General features: G+C 38.1%; 1 protein-coding gene across 2 annotated transcripts in view; it reads right to left on the reverse strand.

The window, feature by feature from the left end:
• Positions 1-18,062, reverse strand: part of PDE6C (phosphodiesterase 6C) — a gene marked incomplete at its 5' end in the record, with an annotated part of 60,014 nt that overhangs the window by 2,649 nt on the left and 39,303 nt on the right. Inside the window, 6 exons of one of the 2 annotated variants that reach the window (XM_079899652.1) lie at positions 1,336-1,489; positions 1,871-1,954; positions 2,066-2,140; positions 4,636-4,699; positions 4,785-4,892; positions 6,837-6,937. In XM_079899652.1, coding sequence (XP_079755778.1) covers positions 1,336-1,489; positions 1,871-1,954; positions 2,066-2,140; positions 4,636-4,699; positions 4,785-4,892; positions 6,837-6,937 — 586 coding nt within the window. Of the gene's footprint in view, positions 1-556; positions 1,490-1,870; positions 1,955-2,065; positions 2,141-4,635; positions 4,700-4,784; positions 4,893-6,836; positions 6,938-18,062 lie in introns of those variants that run through there. The other variant, XM_079899651.1, reaches the window with a different exon arrangement.

An 18,062-nucleotide genomic window follows, 5' to 3' on the forward strand; every position in this document is an offset into this window, starting at 1 on the left:
TTCCCAGCTTCATCTGGCACTTTGCCTGCCTTTGTAGCTCTCTAGACTCCAGCTACACCAGTTTTTAAGTTCTTTAATTGCACCAAGCTTATTTCCACTTCAAGGCCTTTGTGCACATTCTGTTCTTTCCTCTCCAACTCCTCCTCCTTTCTCTGCTTAGGCAAAGATTATGTAGTCTTACGGTTAGCATAAGCATCCTTTAGGAAAGTCTTCCCAGATGCCTCAGGTACATACCTCATGCTTCCTCCGATAGTTATAGTTAGATAATCAATTGTTCATTTGATAGTTTGTCTAGCTCCCCCACCAGGTGGTAAGCTCTAGGAGATAAGGACCCCATCGTACAGACTACACACCCAATAAATATGTAAATGGATATATATCCCAGAGTCAGTAACTCCTGTTTTTATTCTGTTGAAGGATATCCTTAACCCTTTAAGCAAAATGCTTTCTCCCTCTATGAATTCTTTAAAATACCACTAAATATAAGAACCATCTAAAAAGAATGTTGCATCTTTTTTTTACAGGGCCTTTCCAGATAGAGATGATTTCTTTGTTAAACAAAAAGAATTTCTTACAAAACCTTTTGAGTGTTGAGCTCTTAAGACAAAATATAAAATCATGATATTAGTATTCCACTTTCCAGATGACGTTTGAGGCATCTGATGAACTAATAGGTGATCCTAAGCATCTTAACAGAGGCTTTCTGAAGATTATCTTCAACCTAACTGAGTGACTTTAGGAGTAAAAATTTCATCAGGATAAACAGCACTAAGTAGAGACATCTGAGGCATAGGCAAAGTCTCGGGGTACCGGTCAGGTCACCCCAATCAGCTGACCAGCTTTACATCTCGGGCTTTCTTAGGTCTGGAAGTGAGGCTGGAGATCTGTAAAACCGTCTCATTATCTGGAGAGGAACATTAAGCTCAGACAGGTTAAGCAAGATGCCCAAAGTCTCACGGCTAATGCATAATGTTAGGACTAAAATTATTTTCTCACCTAATCCTGATTGATCCCACTGATTGTATGGTTTTCATATTATTTCTAAAAACTCAGTATTCTGCAGAGGTACCTCAAGAGCCATATTCTAGAGTGGATGAAGAAACCTAACCCCTACTTCAACTGGACCAATCAATTCCACCTGGAATTACAAAGTAAGATCTTGTTTGAGGGGGATAAAAAACGCTGAAAACCACTAATCAACTTCTTCTAATTACCAGTCTGTGTGCAGTAAAGCAAATTTCCTGTTTGCATTTACTTTTTATGCTCTTGTCGTGAGATTAAGCTCCGCCTGACTTTCAGCTACTTTACAAGAAGTCAAAACAGATTCCATCTTACCTTTTTCAGTCGTATTTCCTTCTTCCTGCTTTTTCTTCTCTTCATTTGCCTTCATCTTTGCATCATACTCATCAGCTAGGGACTTCCATTCCACTCTGTTATTTTGAAGACCATTCAGCATAGGTATGATTTCTTTGTGAAACCGTGAGAACTCCTAGATAGAATTTTAGGTCAGAAACTTCTTAGATCATATAGTTCATTTTTAATACTTTTCATGTGCAGAGAAGGAGCCCTAAGGAATTATTACAGCGCTCAGAGCTGCTAGGATGAGATTAACTCAGTGCCTCAGAAGTGGGAAAGGTAGCTGTTTTCCTTCCTGCCTAAGTCTGTTCCATTTGCTTACATCTGAGTTCTCTCACCTTTCATTCCACCCCTGAATGAGAGGTTAAGGTAATACCTCCAACTACCTTGGAGAAACAAGGACACCCCTAATGACTTTCCTTGAGGATGGCTTTGATTTCGGTTACAGTTTGAAAGAAAAATTGTCATCCAGAAGATGACATATTTCACTCAGATAATCAATTTGTTTACTTACCTTATATACAAAAGTACAAACAAAGTCAATAAATCCAACTTGAAGTTTAGGTAGTTCATCCTTTTTGTTTCTGTCCATCATAGGCTAGAAAGAGAAATAAATTCTTTAAAGATCTTTTTCTGAGGTTCAGTGAAAAAGACTGATTTGTATTGATAATTTTAAATAAGTAGTGCATTTTTATGTCAAGGTCTTTACAATTGGTTGTTGCTGCAGCACTGTTCTCTCCAGATCTCCTTGTTCCCAAAATTCATTTGCAACCAGAAGTGCTACCTGAAAAGAATGACATAATTCATGAAAGTGACTTGTTTGCATTTTATTGTGACATTTAAGGATAAAATTTATAATTAATGCTTGAGGTGTTGTCATACCATGTGCTCTTTGGTTTTAAAAGGATGTCATTTGCAGATTATATTTAAATGGGAAAAGGGTATTTCTCTTCCTACTTCACTGTGGTAGACTTATTCTAGGAGTGCCTGTCTCCTATTTGCTGTTGCCACCACCTCTCAACAATAAAAAGGGGAGATGGGAGATTGTAATTCCATTACATTCTGCTTCATGCTCTAAAGCTTCCCAGATCCTCCTCTTGTCCTGCTTAGCTCTTAGCTTCTAGCATGTATCTGCATGTGTGTTTGTGCACATACGTGCACAGTTTAGAACAACTTCACCTGATTATGGTGTGAGGATATTTGAGGGTTCATTTATAGTTTTTTAAAAACCAGTATTTATCAGGTTTATTGAACACCTGCTAGCTGCCTTACATTGGCATGAGCCAGGCTTACAAAGAGGAGTAACATGTGACCTTTATCTTTAAGATGCTCACAGTCTAACGAAGACAGTCATGTAAACAATTTGGTAAGTGCTATAATAGTAACAGTATGAACTGCTGTGGATCAAGGAGAAGGGAGAAAGATAAGGAAGGTTGCATTTATGCTGTATCATCAAGGATTACTAGTAGTTTGCCGATAAAGAAGAGGGGGAAGACTATGTACAGATAAAATTCAACATCCAGCTTTTTTTTTTTAAGTTATTTTTGGCTGCATTGGGTCTTCATTGCTGTGCGCAGGCTTTCTCTAGTTGCGGCGAGTGGGGGCTACTCTTCGTTGTGGTGTGTGGGCTTCTCATTGCGGTGGCCTCTCCTGTTGCAGAGCACAGGCTCTAGGCGCGCGGGCTTCAGTGGTTTTGGCTTACAGGCTCAGTAGTTGTGGCGCACAGGCTTTGTTGCTCCGTGGCATGTGGGATCTTCCCCGACCAGGGCTCGAACCCATGTCCCCTACATTGGCAGGTGGATTGTCAACCACTGTGCCACCAGGGAAGTCCCCAACATCCAGCTCTTGTGTGAGTAGGAGCTTAGAGTGTGAGGCGGCGACATGGGAAAGTGAAAAGAAAGAAACTGGGGAGTAGGAGTTAAGGACAGGTAATGACAGGCCATGTAAGCTCTGCTGGGAAGTTTAACCTGATTCTCTGGGCCAGTAGTACTTATTCTTGAGCCATAGGGTCCCTCCAAAGTGCATGAGTGGCACAAAAATAGATGCCAAGAGAAATTTAAGCGAAAGTAACTTTACTTTTTTCTCTTTTATAAAGTGATCTTTGTACAACTTTTTGTGTGAGAAAAATAGACTTTGCTTCTTTCTTTAAAAAAGGTTGAAAACCTCCAGCACTGGGGAGTTTAGAAGGCTTTTAAGCAATGCTGTGGCCAAGCAGAGGTCTATTTATAAGCAGTCCCAGCAGCAGCTCAGAGGAAGGTCGGAGAGTTCATGATAAGAGAGGATCACTTAGGAGGCTGCCACCGTAGTTCTGATGAAAAAGGGAAAGTATTAACTAAGGTGGTAGCAAGAGTGATGGACAGGAATGGTTTTGAAATGAGGGAGATGGACTCAAGCAAGACCCCAGGTTCTGGCGTGGGTGATGATGTCGACAAAGAATAGAGAAGGAAGAGCAGGCAGTCAGTGCAGAAGGAGCACAAGTGTTTGGCTTGGGGGTTGATGGCTCCGATTATTCTGTCTTTACAAATAAAATCCACATTTATAGTCAAACCCAGTGAATTCTGGCCTCTTCTGCTTAGGGTTTTCCCTGTGAATTAACTGAGGGAGAAAGAGAAGCTTCTTTCATCGATTAGTAAGAAACCAAGTGGTAAATGAATGGCTCCCACTCTTACTGCCCAAGGTTGGGGAAGAACTTCCTTGGAAGACGCCCTTAAATATGACCTTGCAGATAGTGCCATCTGGTAACTGACAGCACACTGAAGAGGAGACTGTAAGTGCAAAGCCACCCTTGACAGATGAAGGCACTAATGATTCATCCTTGTCTCGTCCTTTATCTCCTCTATTAAAAATGCAGACACTCCCTGAATAATTGTATATAAACTTCTTACAGCCAGTCCAGTGATAAAGGAATTCTTTTCAGAAAGCATTTTCTTTCTAAGGTTCCCTCTATTTGCTTTGTTCTGGGCCTGACCAAATGACCTATTGTCCCACTGACATTGGTGAGCTCTTGAAAGCTGTTTGCTTTTCTGCACTAACAGAAACCCAACAGGGAACATTGTACTTTTGTCTTAACTTCTTAAATTCCTTTTTCTTCTTTGTAAATTATAAACCTATTGTTTCAGAGGACAAGACCAGGGTGATGAAGATAATTGCTTACAAAATATATAGTCATATAACTGATAGCTATCATTAAATTCTGAGGTTGCCTGATACCTTCATGTTCTCTTTCACATGGGACCTAGACAGAGCCCGAGTATGCGAAAGAAAAGGGGAACTACTTGCCTGACTTTGTACCTCCCAGGGCTTGGTTATAGCTGACAGGTCACACGCAGTCATCATCATTGCCCTTTAAAAGAAAACAAGAAGTGTTAAAATAGAAATATAAAACAAGTTATTTTTGCCAAAAGAGAAATAAAATTCTGACTACTCACATGATAATCTCTTTTTTGGTTGGATCAATGGTTACGTATTTGATGGCCTCTTCTTCAGTTTCCATTTTTTCACAGGCATCAACAATTTTTTGAAACATGGTTCTCTTCCTAAAAAAGATACAGCTGTGCAACAATTTTAGCATATAAGACCAGAGATAAAGTGTCTTTAATGCATGTTTTTCAGGTTTTATGTTCCCAGTTTTCATCAAATGTCCATGTAGTGGATCAAAGGGGCAAGGGGAGCGGAACAGGGAATGGCTGTGTAACTTTGACATAGAAAGGGTTTAAGACAGAAAAAGCACCAGCCAGAAAGGGAAAAAAACTGTTAAGTTTGAATACATTAAAACTAAGAGTTACATGTGACAAAAAAAGATAACATAAAAGGCCATAGGCTGTGATGAAACACTGTAATGCATAAAACCAACAAAAAATTAGAAGCCAAAATATATGAAAAGATATGAAAATACAAGTATGAACGATAAAATACCATCTCACACTCAGATTAACAAAATAAATAGATTTAAGTAAGCCCAGATCAAGAAGAGTCCAGATATGGGATAACAGGGACTCCTGTATGCTGCTGGTGGGAGTTTAAATTGGCATACCTACTCAGGAGGGCAGTAGATTTGCAATGTGGTATAAAATTTAAAATATGCAAACCCTACAACAATCCCATTTCTAGATATGTACTTTACAGAAACTCTCATATATATACAAGGATATACAATGTAGGCAGTGATGAAAAATTGGAAATAATCTAAATGTCCATGAATAGAAGAATGGCTAAATTATGGTATATTCACACAGGTGAATATACATTTAAAAAGAATGAACTAGGGCTTCCCTGGTGGCGCAGTGGTTGAGAGTCCACCTGCCAATGCAGGGGACACGGTTTCGTGCCCCGGTCCGGGAAGATCCCACATGCTGCGGAGCAGCTGGGCCCGTGAGCCATGGCCACTGAGCCTGCGCGTCCGGAGCCTCTGCTCCGCAACGGGAGAGGCCACAGCAGTGAGAGGCCCGCGTACCGCAAAAAAATAAAAAATATAAAGAATGAACTGGATTTCCATTTACCACCAAGCTAAATCTTCAAAACATTGTGTGAAAACAAGCTGCAGAAAGGTATACACGGTATGATACCATTTATGGAAAAATTTTAAACACACTTAATGCCATATAAAAACATGAATGGGAAGGATGAATACACAGCAATATCAGGATGGTGGTATCTACGAAGGAGAAGGGGAGAGGGTTTTCATTATAGAGTGGGCATGGGATGCCTCAATTGCATCACTTTTTCCCCTTAAAAAAAGAAAGATGTAAGACAAAATCTTAGCATTTGTTGAATCTGAGCTATAGCTATTTGGATATCAGTTATATATTTCTAAATATCTGTCTTCATGTTTGAACTATTTAACATAAATTTTTAATGAAGAAGGATCAGAGAGGCACAATTTAATACTGCCCATCCAAGTTGTTAAATACTTAGATCCTATAACTAGTTCACCTTATTCTAATACATTTTAAACTTTATAATTCACCGACAAGAAATTGTGCGGAAGCTTGGAGTATCTGGCCTCCTTGGTAATCATTATTATTATTATAAATAGGGTTAGTGCTCTGCTGTATATAAGTCAGCATTTTTTGAGTTTGTTAATGTGCATCAGTATCACCAAGATTTTTCAGCTCTCGGACTCTGGCAGGAGCAAATGTCTGAGCCTGCAGCTCTAAATACCACATCGTGGACTACGATGAATTCACCAGGACAAAAGTCACCTCGTAAGGTTTTGTAGCGTTGCTCTTCTGGCAGTGCACCTACCTTGCTGCATATTCTTTAATTCAAATTTCTTCAGATAAACTAATATTAGGGGCTTAGATTTTTAAAATATGTTTCCAGATGTCTAGTAAATTCATTATCAGGCATCTTAAGGGTATTCTATTGATAATACAAAAAGAAAAGAACTGTGTGTGTAAATAAATACCTTTTAACTTTAAGGCAACGGACCATTTACAGAAGGCAGAACCACACAGAGTACAAGGGAGTCCTGTACTTACTTGAAATATAAAGCCAGGTCAGTTGCTATTATTGCAACTTCAAATAAATGAATAACTGTTTCAAACTGGCGTTTATTTAGGTTCTGGAAGATGTTTAAACTCTGTAAGATGAAAATTCACAATAAAGTGCCATCATTAATTTGCCTTTGATTCAACATACAAACCAAACAATGCTTAATAACATAGGTTATCCTATTATAGAAAGAAGAACAACTAGGTCTTTCACTTTTTTTGCTTTCAGTTTTCTCTCTTGGATTAGGTTACCCCTCTGCTGTACTTTGAGTAAGGTAATTTAAACTATAAAAACGGGTATCATTAGCAAATATTCAGGTAATCAATGTATAAGATTTTGGAGGAAATAAGTGTTTTCTTCCAGGACCATTTCAACAAAAACAATTGATTTAAAATTTTCTGTAGTAATTGAGGAGCCTTAATAAAGCATATCTGGTATTTATCCGATTGTTAGACATGTTGAATTATTTACTAGATAATTTCATAGTGATTACAGAAACTGCTGGAAAACTTTCAGAAGCTGCAGATTACAATAGTACTCACATACACATAGGAAAAAGTAAATTCTTCCAAGTTCTTAAAATGATGTCTTGCGATTATATTTTACTAAGACTTAACTATACCTTTCTTCAAAGAGTTGCCCACTAATAATCTCTTCATACATGGATCAGCCTCAATTTTTAGTGTTCTAGAAAATGAGAGTGTAAATCTGGGAGTGTTTTTTAAAAGGTATGATATTCCAAAAACACCATTTTAGGAATACAGGCCAAAGGACAAATGTATAGTGAGTTTTGCCAAATGAAGTTAACAGTTATGAAATACAGAAAAATTCCACTGGAAAGGAGGAAACAGTCTATTCACCTATGTGGAGATACAGGCAGCATAATGTAGAAAAGAATACTGGGTCAAGCACCAAATAATAATAGTAAACACTCACCTAATGCTTACTACTTCCCGGGCACTGTTGTAAGTGCTCTATGAACACTCTTAATTGCACAACAAACCACAGCATAGAGAGGTTAGGTAATTGCTCAAGGTTAAACAGCTAGTACACAGCAGAGCAGATGTTTAAACCAGTGCAGCAGGGCACCACACTGCCTCTCAGCAAGGAGCCCAGGTTCAGCTCCCAGCTTCCCCACTTGGTAGTTGTGTAATCCTGAACACCTCACTTAACATCTGTATTTGTTATATCAAATGGGGATAATAACAGCTGCCCTGCTAACTGCCTAGCACTCAGTCTGTGATCAATAAATATTTATGGAATGTTGATGCAAATGAGATAACTGGGAATGCATTTCAGAACTATAAGTTGCTACAAAATATACCTAATTATTTATTATATATCAGTATTACTGTTATATAAAGTTTTGAGGTAATCCCCAGGTAAAAATAGAATTGCAAACCCAAGACCAAATACAGCTCTGTCATTCCAGGAGATTGAAATATTAGCAAGAAGTAGACTAGAATTATGTGTTACTGTATACATAATACAAACCTCCATTTAAGTCATGGGTTTTTTTGTGTGTTTTTTTTTTTGCGGTACGCGGGCCTCTCACTGTTGTGGCCTCTCCCGTTGCGGAGCACAGGCTCCGGACGCGCAGGCTCAGCGGCCATGGCTCACGGGCCCAGCCGCTCCGCGGCATGTGGGATCTGCCCGGACCGGGGCACGAACCCACGTCCCCTGCATCGGCAGGCGGACTCTCAACCACTGCGCCACCAGGGAAGCCCTAAGTCATCTTTTTATAACAGCTTCCATGACAAGAAAAATGGTATTGTACACAGCAGATATAAGTAGTAGAAAAGCAAGTTGTAATATTTGTTAAAATAATGAGTTCATAATAGCAGCTATATTTTTAAATTGATAGAAGGAAGAAATGGCTGTTGGACACTATAATGAACAAAAAGAAAGCTTGTCTAGATCAAAATTAATGTCTTACTTGAGACAGTGCACAGCAGCCCCTTGGGCATAATCTCTGCACCAAATTGTCTGGATACAGGTTATTTTTAACCTGGTCTGGATTGACCAGGAAGAAGGAAGAGTAAGTGGGCCATTTGTCATTTTAATCCCACTTAACCTGCCCCTGATTTTGGTACACTGGTGGCCTGCCCTTGGACTGGTGGGGACCCAGTGGCATATTTACATCACTGAGTCACTGCCTTTATCTGTTCACTGATACACGTTATCATGTTCCCAAAATAATGTGTATTATGTAATTCCCACACATACTTCGTAGATCCAGTAGCACTTAAAGTCATCCTTGACTGCTGTACTAAGGACAAAATGTTGGGGTCATGTGGAAATGCCTTAAACTTTTAGACAAATTAATAGCACATGAAGTCATTTTAATCCTTATTATATACTGAAAAATTTGCTAAAAGAGTGGATCTCAGGTGTTCTCACCACACACAAAAAGGTTAATGTTAATTAATGACTGTAGTAATCATTTTACTACATATGTATATCAAAACAGCATGTTGTATACATTAAATATATGTAATTTTTAAAAATTAAATATAAACTTAAAAAAAAAGAGCCAAATAAAAACATAGAATGGGGAGAGGGGGCACACAAAAAAGGCTGCTGGGTTTAAATAAATAATCCCTTAGGATAGACCTTGAGTCTACCAAACGCCAGACTGTACAGACTACACAACCATCAACCAAGTAAATCAGTATTCTTTAGGCACCAATTACTTTAATACAGGTACTTTTATTTTTAAACCTGGATACCTGTTGCTATTTGCTAAATATATGTGAGAGAGAAAAGCTATATATAAAGAGATAAAAATAAATATGACTTAATACTGTTAAACTTCATTTAAGTCATACCTTTTTCTAATCCAAAATAATAAAACAGCTATATTAAAGCAGACAGATTGTCAAAAGGTCTTTCACTTTACAAAGTAAATCAATATTGGATTTTTAAAAAAGATGATTAATGTCACACTTTTAAAATTAGTGTAATTAAGAAAAAAGTGTACACTCAACCCTTTTCAGTACTGCTTCCTTTGTTGATAGCACAATATTCCTTATTTTCACTCTTCTCACTCATTTTCACTTTCATCTAAAAACACTGTACAGGCCTCTAATTGAAAAACCCTTTCTTAATATTCTATTTTCTCTTTTCCTTCTGTCACAGCTAAGGTTCTTATAAGAGCTTCTAAGTGGTTTCTTTTTCAGCTGTGGTTATAGATTCACATAAAAGATCCTGTTTCTGTTTTGTATTAGTTGCTAGAAAGCTCTTGACCAAATCTGTGGCCCATGTCTAATGTTTATACTTTTCACCGTATACATTTTGGGCCTTCACCATACATCATCTTATTTTTATATTCCCATTAGCCCTCATTTTTTTTCTTTAATGTTATATTTTTTGGACACTCCATTAAAAACATTTTGGAACAAGTTGAGGATTAAACATATATACATGCATGCAGGGTTTTTTTGAGTAAGCAAAGGCAGAGCCAGTGATCTTTTAATCAGAGCAAGAGGTCTTAGGATGTGGACAGCATACAGAAGAAGGAAGGATGTCCCTCAAAAATCCAGTTTGACAACACAGAGCAGCAGCAGAAGAGGAATTGATGGGAAAGCTATGCTGACATATATCTGCACTGACTCCTATTACTTAGTCGTCTGTGCCAAAGAGAATGCCCTGGGCAACAAGAAGTGATGGCAGGAAGTTTGGCATCGATGGCCGGATCTTAACACACAGCCTGTAGCTTCAAGGGCTTTGCTTAACATGAGCCTTCCCAACTTCTGGAAAGCCCAAATTAAAGAGGTGTGTTCCCCAGACCAAAGAAATAGACTCAGTGAGGCAGTGTTTGAGACAATAAATAGGAAGCTGAGGCTGTCCTCAGTGCATTTCTGCCCTTCCTCACAGGATTCTTCGGCAGATGGCAAATTCCATTAAGGAATGAGTCATTTTCAAAACAAACGACTGCATAAAACCTCTGCATAAAGACCACAAGAACACAAAATCTATGGACTCAATGCAATTGCAACCAGAATACCAACAGGTTTGTGGATATGTGTATGTAAATTGACAAACTGATTTTAAAATTCAAATGAAAATACAAAGGCTTAATAAAAGCCAAGACAGACTTGAAGTAGAACAAAGCTGGAGAATTTACACTGAAAGAAATTAAGATTTATTATAAAGCTATAGTAGTTAAGATGGTATGATATTGACAAAGGAGAAACTGATCAGTGGAACAGAATAGAGAGTACGGAAGCAGTCCACCTTATTTTATAATCAGTTACCTGATTTATGACAAAAGGTCTCACTGAAGTGAAGGGAGAAAAGGGTGGCCTTTTTTTTTTTTTTTTGCGGTTCGCGGACCTCTCACTGTTGTGGCCTCTCCCACTGCGGAGCACAGGCTCCGGACGCGCAGGCTCAGCGGCCATGGCTCCCGGGCCTAGCTGCTCCGCGGCATGTGGGATCTTCCTGGGCCGGGGCACGAACCCGTGTCCCCTGCATCATCGGCAGGCGGACTCTCAACCACCGCGCCACCAGGGAAGCCAAGGGTGGTCTTTTTAATAAATGGTGCCGGGTCATCTGGATTTCCACCTGGATAGAAAAATGTATATTGATCTCTACATCAAACCATATATAAAGATAAGTTGTGGACTTCCCTGGTGGCATAGTGGTTAAGAATCCGCCTGCCAATGCAGGGGACACGGATTTGAGCCCTGGTCCGGGAAGATCCCACATGCTGCGGAGCAGCTGAGCCCGTGCATCACAACTACTGAGCCTGCGCTCTGGAACCTGTGAGCCACAACTACTGAAGCCTGCACAGCTAGAGCCCATGCTCCACAACAAGAGAAGCCACCACAATGAGAAGCCCACACACTGCAACAAAGAGTAGCCCCTTCTGGTTGCAACTAGAGAAAGCCTGCACACAGCAATGAAAACCCAACGCAGCCAAAAATAAATAAATTTATTAAAAAAAAAATAAGTTGTAAAAAGATTGTGGATCTAAATGAGAAAGGTAGAACAATACCAGTTATAGAGAAAAATATCTTCATTACCTTGAATAGTCAAAGGTTTTTAAGATGAGAAAAAAACAGCTAATCTTTAAAAAATTGATCAAATGGACATTAAAATTAAGAACTTCTATTCATCCAAATCCAACATTAAGAGTAAAAAGGCAGTTCACAGAAAGGGAGAAAATATTTGCAATACAGATTTCTGACAAAAGATATATAAACCAGAGTAAAGAATTCCTACAAATCAAGTTGAGAACAAAGCAACCCCAAAACAGAGAATTTCAAAAGGTTAATAAATATAAACTGTAGTTCATGTTAATCAATGCTATTTAATTTGACACAAATTAAATTCAGTGCAATGTCACTACATTCCCATCAGAGTGACTAAAATGAGAAGGATGGAAAGTACAAAGTGTTGGAGAGGATGGAGAACCACTGGAACTGTTGGTAAGAACATATATTAGTACAACCATTTTGGAAAACTGCTTGTCAGCATTCACCAAAGTTGAACATATGCTCATCCTTTGGCCAAGCAACTCTATTTCTAGGTACATACCAAACAGAAATGCACACGTGTATTCACAAAAAGACATGTACTAGAGAGTCACAGAACACCATACGTAACAACCCTGAATCAGAAATCACATAAATGTCTTTCAGTAGTTGACTGAGTACATAAATGTAGTGTATGTGCGCGCACACACACACACACACCAAACTAAGAAAATAACAACGGAAGAAAGGAACACAAAAAGCAAATGAAAAATATATCAAAGGAAATACCCAGTGGAACATGAAAAATTCACACCAGTAATATCCATAGTTTCAAAACCATAAGAACTTAAAGAGGAGACTGCAAGGCAACAGTAAAATTAAAAGTGAACTAGCAGAACTAGTAGTAGAATGAAAAAAATGGAATTGAACATAAAAGCAATATAATTGATGAAATCCACATTAAAGCTATACTCAAATAGAATAAGCAAGTGAACTGCAGCAAGAGACATAGTCCACAGTCTTGAGGAAATTAAAATGGAAAAGAATAAATCTATGAAAATATACAGGCACCTCCCTGGTGGTCCAGTGGTTAAGAATCCGCCTTCCTATGAAGGGGATGCAGGTTCAATCCCTAGTTGGGGAACTAAGATCCCACATGCTGTGGGGCAACTAAGCCCACACACCACAACTACTGAGCCCGTGCGCCACAACTAGAAGGCTATGCAATGCAACTAAGAGCCCACGCACCACAACGAAAGCTCCCATGTGCCGAAACTAAGACCTGACGCAGCCATAAATAAATAAATATTTTAAAAATATATATATATATAAAGAACATAACAAATAAATGGCAAGAAGACTCAATATATACATAATTGGTATTCCCAGTGTATCAGAAAAATGTTCAAAGATACAATGAAAATAAAAAACTTTCCTGAAATTAAAAAAAAAAAGAATTCTATGGATCATAAGTGTAACCCATGACAAGGAAAAAATAGATGCAGAATGGTCAATACCCAGACATTCAGACAAAGTTACTAAAATATGAAGAATTAAGAATCATATGAAAAGATATACAATGGAGAAAAGACAGCCTCTTCAGTAAGTGGTGCTGGGAAAATTGGACAGCTACGTGTAAAAGAATGAAATTAGAACACTCCCTAACACCATACACAAAAATAAACTCAAAATGGATTCGAGACCTAAATGTAAGACCGGACACTATAAAACTCTTAGAGGAAAACATAGGAAGAACATTCTGACATAAATCACAGCAAGATCTTTTTTGATCCATCTCCTAGAGTAATGGAAATAAAAACAAACAAACGGGACCTAATGAAATATCAAAGCTTTTGCACAGCAAAGGAAACCATAAACAAGACGAAAAGACAACCCTCAGAATGGGAGAAAATATTTGCAAACGAATCAATGGACAAAGGATTAATCTCCAAAATATATAAACAGCTCATGCAGCTCAATATTAAAGAAACAAACAACCCAATCCAAAACTGGGCAGAAGACCTAAATAGACATTTCTCCAAAGAAGACATACAGATGGCCAAGAAGCACGTGAAAAGCTGCTCAACATCACTAATTATTAGAGAAATGCAAATCAAAACTACAATGAGGTATCACCTCACACCAGTCAGAATGGGCAGCATCAGAAAATCTACAAACAACAAATACTGGAGAGGGTGTGGAGAAAAGGGCACCCTCTTGCACTGTTGGTGGGAATGTAAATTGATACAGCCACTATGGAGAACAGTATGGAGGTTCCTTAAAAAATTAAAAATAGAATTACCATATGATCCAGCAATCCCACTACTGGGCATATACCCAGAGAAAACCATAATTCAAAAAGACACATGCACCCCAATGTTCATTGCAGCACTATTTACAATAGCCAGGTCATGGAAGCAACCTAAATGCCCATCGACAGATGAATGGATAAAGAAGTTGTGGTACATATATATACAATGGAATATTAGCCATAAAAAGGAACAAAATTGAGTCATTTGTTGAGACGTGGATGGATCTAAGGACTGTCATACAGAGTGAAGTAAGAAAGAGAAAAACAAATATCGTATATTAACGCATGTATGTGGAACCTAGAAAAATGGTACAGATGAACCGGTTTGCAGGCAGAAGTTAAGACACAGATGTAGAGAACAAACGTGTGGACATGAAGTGGGGGGGGAAACTGTGGTGTGGGGATGGTGGTGTGCTGAGTTGGGCGATTGGGATTGACATGTATACACTGATGTGTATAAAACTGATGACTATGAATCTGCAGTATAAAAAAAACAAACAAAAAAGAATCACATGAGTATCTATGCAGAAAAATCAAGTCACGTGAGAGGGAGAAAATCAGGTTGGCCATTTATACCTCTCAGGGTAATGCTTCAATGCCGAAAGACATTGGAGCAATTTCCTACAATTTCTGAGAAAAAGAAAGTGACCCAAGACCTTTATATTCTGCCAAACTGACTTTCAAAACTAAATGTAACAAACAGATCTTAGGCATGTACTTAGCTTAGACTCTGGGAGAAACTATCAAATAACACAAATCGAGCTAATCAAGATAAAATACACAGGAATGGACAAGTCATGGTAGAAAGACTGAGGTTAAGTATCAGGCCCATTTAAAAGTAGAATTAGGAATAAACAATTGTGCCTCTTTGGTCTTGGCCACAGAAAAGAGATGACAAAGGGAACACTGTCATTTGGAAAGCATCACAATGAGACGCACACTGTGGCTCTAAGGCCTCCCACCTTCAGAAGCACACCTGTGACAAATGTGGCTGCCCTACCAGGCAGAAGAGGAAGTGTGCCTGGAGTGCCTAGGCTGAGGACAGAACACCACTGGAGCCGGGCAAGTGAAGCACCTACAGATTGTATACTGAAGATTCAGGCATGGATTCTGGGGAAAACAACACCTAACCCAAGAGAGCCACTGGGGTAGGATCCAGTTCATCTTAGGGATTTCAACCATTAGTCATGCAATAAATGCTCTGGTTTAAAAAAAATAGACAATTGTGGAAATTATAGAGCAAAGTGAATTTTATAACTACTGATAACAGTAAAAAAAATACTTTTAATGATAATAAATACCTTATAAAACAGAGGTGGAGATGCTGGAAGCAGTATAAGTATTCTAATTGTTTCATGTTTCATAGCAGGGAGTTCATGGATGATGTAAAGTTAACACGTATGGTCTAAAATCAAACATCTAAATGCTCGTTATAGTTTTTCACACTTTCCCGTAATCACCGGTTATTGATTTTAGGGTTCTCTTTAAGAACTAATATCTCTTGTGATAAGAACACAGTCCTCTGAAGTTCTGTAATTCTTTCCATTAAAAAAAAGTTTCTTCTGTTAAATTCAAGTAGAATTAAAATTTTCATTTAAAATAAATGGACTACCACTCAGCAACGAAAAGGAATGAATCACTGCTGATTCATTCATTCAACACGAACAAATCACAAAATTATTATTCTGTATGAAAGAACCCAGCACAAAAGAGTAATTATTGCATGATTTCATTTATATAAAAATCTAGAAGATTTAAACTATAGTGACTAAAAACATTTCAATGGTTGCTTCGGCTGGGAGGAGAGAGAGGCATTGACTGCCCCGGGGGCAAAAGGAATCCTTTGGGATGACAGAAGTGTTCTGTATCTTGAGTGTGGTAGTTCCCAGGGGTATGAATAGAATTCATAGAATTTTTATGAAAAACACATTAAAGGGATGCCACTTATTGTACATACACTTCAATAAACTTAATTAAATAAAAACTCTAACCAAAAAAATAGCTTGGATAGTAAGATCCCATTTTTCTAAAATTGTTTCTGTCCTTCTCTCTTTATATATTCACAGAGGGCTACAATGAAGTTCATTAAATGTTAATGAAATGTCTATTTCTGAGTGATAGGATTTAAAGTGATTTTTAAATATTTATCTTTGGAATGTTTCCTATTGCTTGAATTTTTATAGTGGGCATGTGTAATTTTTACAACTATTGTCATTAATTTAAAATATAGATAAGTCTATAATATTCCATTTGTTCTTCCGGGGAATTGTGCTGGACACGTGATGTAGAGACAGGTGCACAGAACAAGAGAGGAGGCCTCTGTCCCAGCCCCACTCCAGCTGGGCCCCCATCTGCTCAGCTGGTTTCACCTGCCCACAGAAAGAGTCTAACTTTGCTCCCCCCTCTACCAATAACAGGCCGTTTTTGTTCTCCTAGTGCCATGAAAATGGCAATAAAATGTAAGTTCTGCGTAGCACACCAAAATAGAAATGGCTCCAATTCATCCTGATGAGGGCACTCAGGGGAGATGAGTTCTAGTCTCCAATGTGGTACATGCGACACCCATAAGAGAAGATTGCCAACATGTTTGTGGTTTGCTGGTGACCATACACAAGATATTTAATTTCTTCTTCATTTCTTCTTTGTATAATACAAGGTCAGTGTGAAAAAGCATAAATAAAGTTCGTGAAGTGTTTTGAATAATAAAAGTGTTGTTATTTATGCTGAGCAATGCATTTTGTCATTCCGACAGTACATTGTAGTATTAAAGTTTCTATTCTGACAAATTTGGCTAACAAGACTTTTCCACCTATTCATTAGGTTAAAGCGTGGATTTCTGACTAGTTTAGAATACAGATGGTTCTGTCCTCAAAGCAGGGAATCCAACTCTACTGGGACATAAAGATATTTTAGTTCAAAGCCTGATAATATACAAAACAAAATAAGCAACGTCCACAATATGACAAAATTGCTAGATAAATCATAAGGATTTCCCTTATGTAAAAAAATTAGTTTTAAGTGTAAATATTTTCTTTATACAATAAATAAATAAAAGAACTGTATTGTCTCTCAAAAAAAAATGTACTGAGACAACTGTATTGTCTCAAAAAAGAACATCTGATGGTTAAAATTTCATTTTTTTCAGCATTCAATTTGCCTGCTCATAAAATGCTCTGTGATTGCATTTATTGCCTAGCGACTCTATTTACAACCCTTAAAAGTCTGCAATTAGCAGGTCGAATAGCACTGTAGACAGGTCCTCGCCAAGGTGGTACAGATTACTAAGATGCAATATTCCTTTTTAGAAAGAATAATAAGCCTTTATATAGCCATCAAAACCAGTTCAGACTGCAGAGTAAATAACATTAAAAAAATTAAGATGGAAAACAACAACTCTATTATAAACTCTCAAATCCCAGAAAGGAAAAACATATGAGCTACTAGGAGCCTTCCAAAGTTAAGCACTTAAACATTTGGCTGTAAAGGTTTAAAAATATATTTTGCGTTAGTAGGTAAACGTAAAATTAAATAAATTATTTTTGATACTACCTGCCTGTGGTATACGTAATCAGTGGGACGAATGGAAAATTCTTACTCAAAAATACAAGACTGTCCCAACCAGTAAAACAAAGACTCATAACAAATTGGATAATAACAATTTACTCTTATCTTCCTGAACTACTTTCAATTCTACTCTTTCTAATTCTCCTGGGACAGATAGTATCATCCTTTTTATGATACTACTGCAGGCACAGGTCCTGGCTACACATGAGAATTATGAAAATTCTTATTAAAAATGCAGATTCCTGGGTCCAATCCCCAGGGAGCCTGGTAAGCACAGGATGAAGCCCAGGATGTGTTTTTAAAAGCCCGCCCACCTCCGCCCTGTGAAATCGATCATTCTGACGCAGATGGTCTGTGTCCCC

The sequence above is a fragment of the Stenella coeruleoalba genome, assembly GCF_951394435.1.
Source record: "Stenella coeruleoalba genome assembly, chromosome: 16".
Lineage (NCBI taxonomy): Eukaryota > Metazoa > Chordata > Mammalia > Artiodactyla > Delphinidae > Stenella > Stenella coeruleoalba.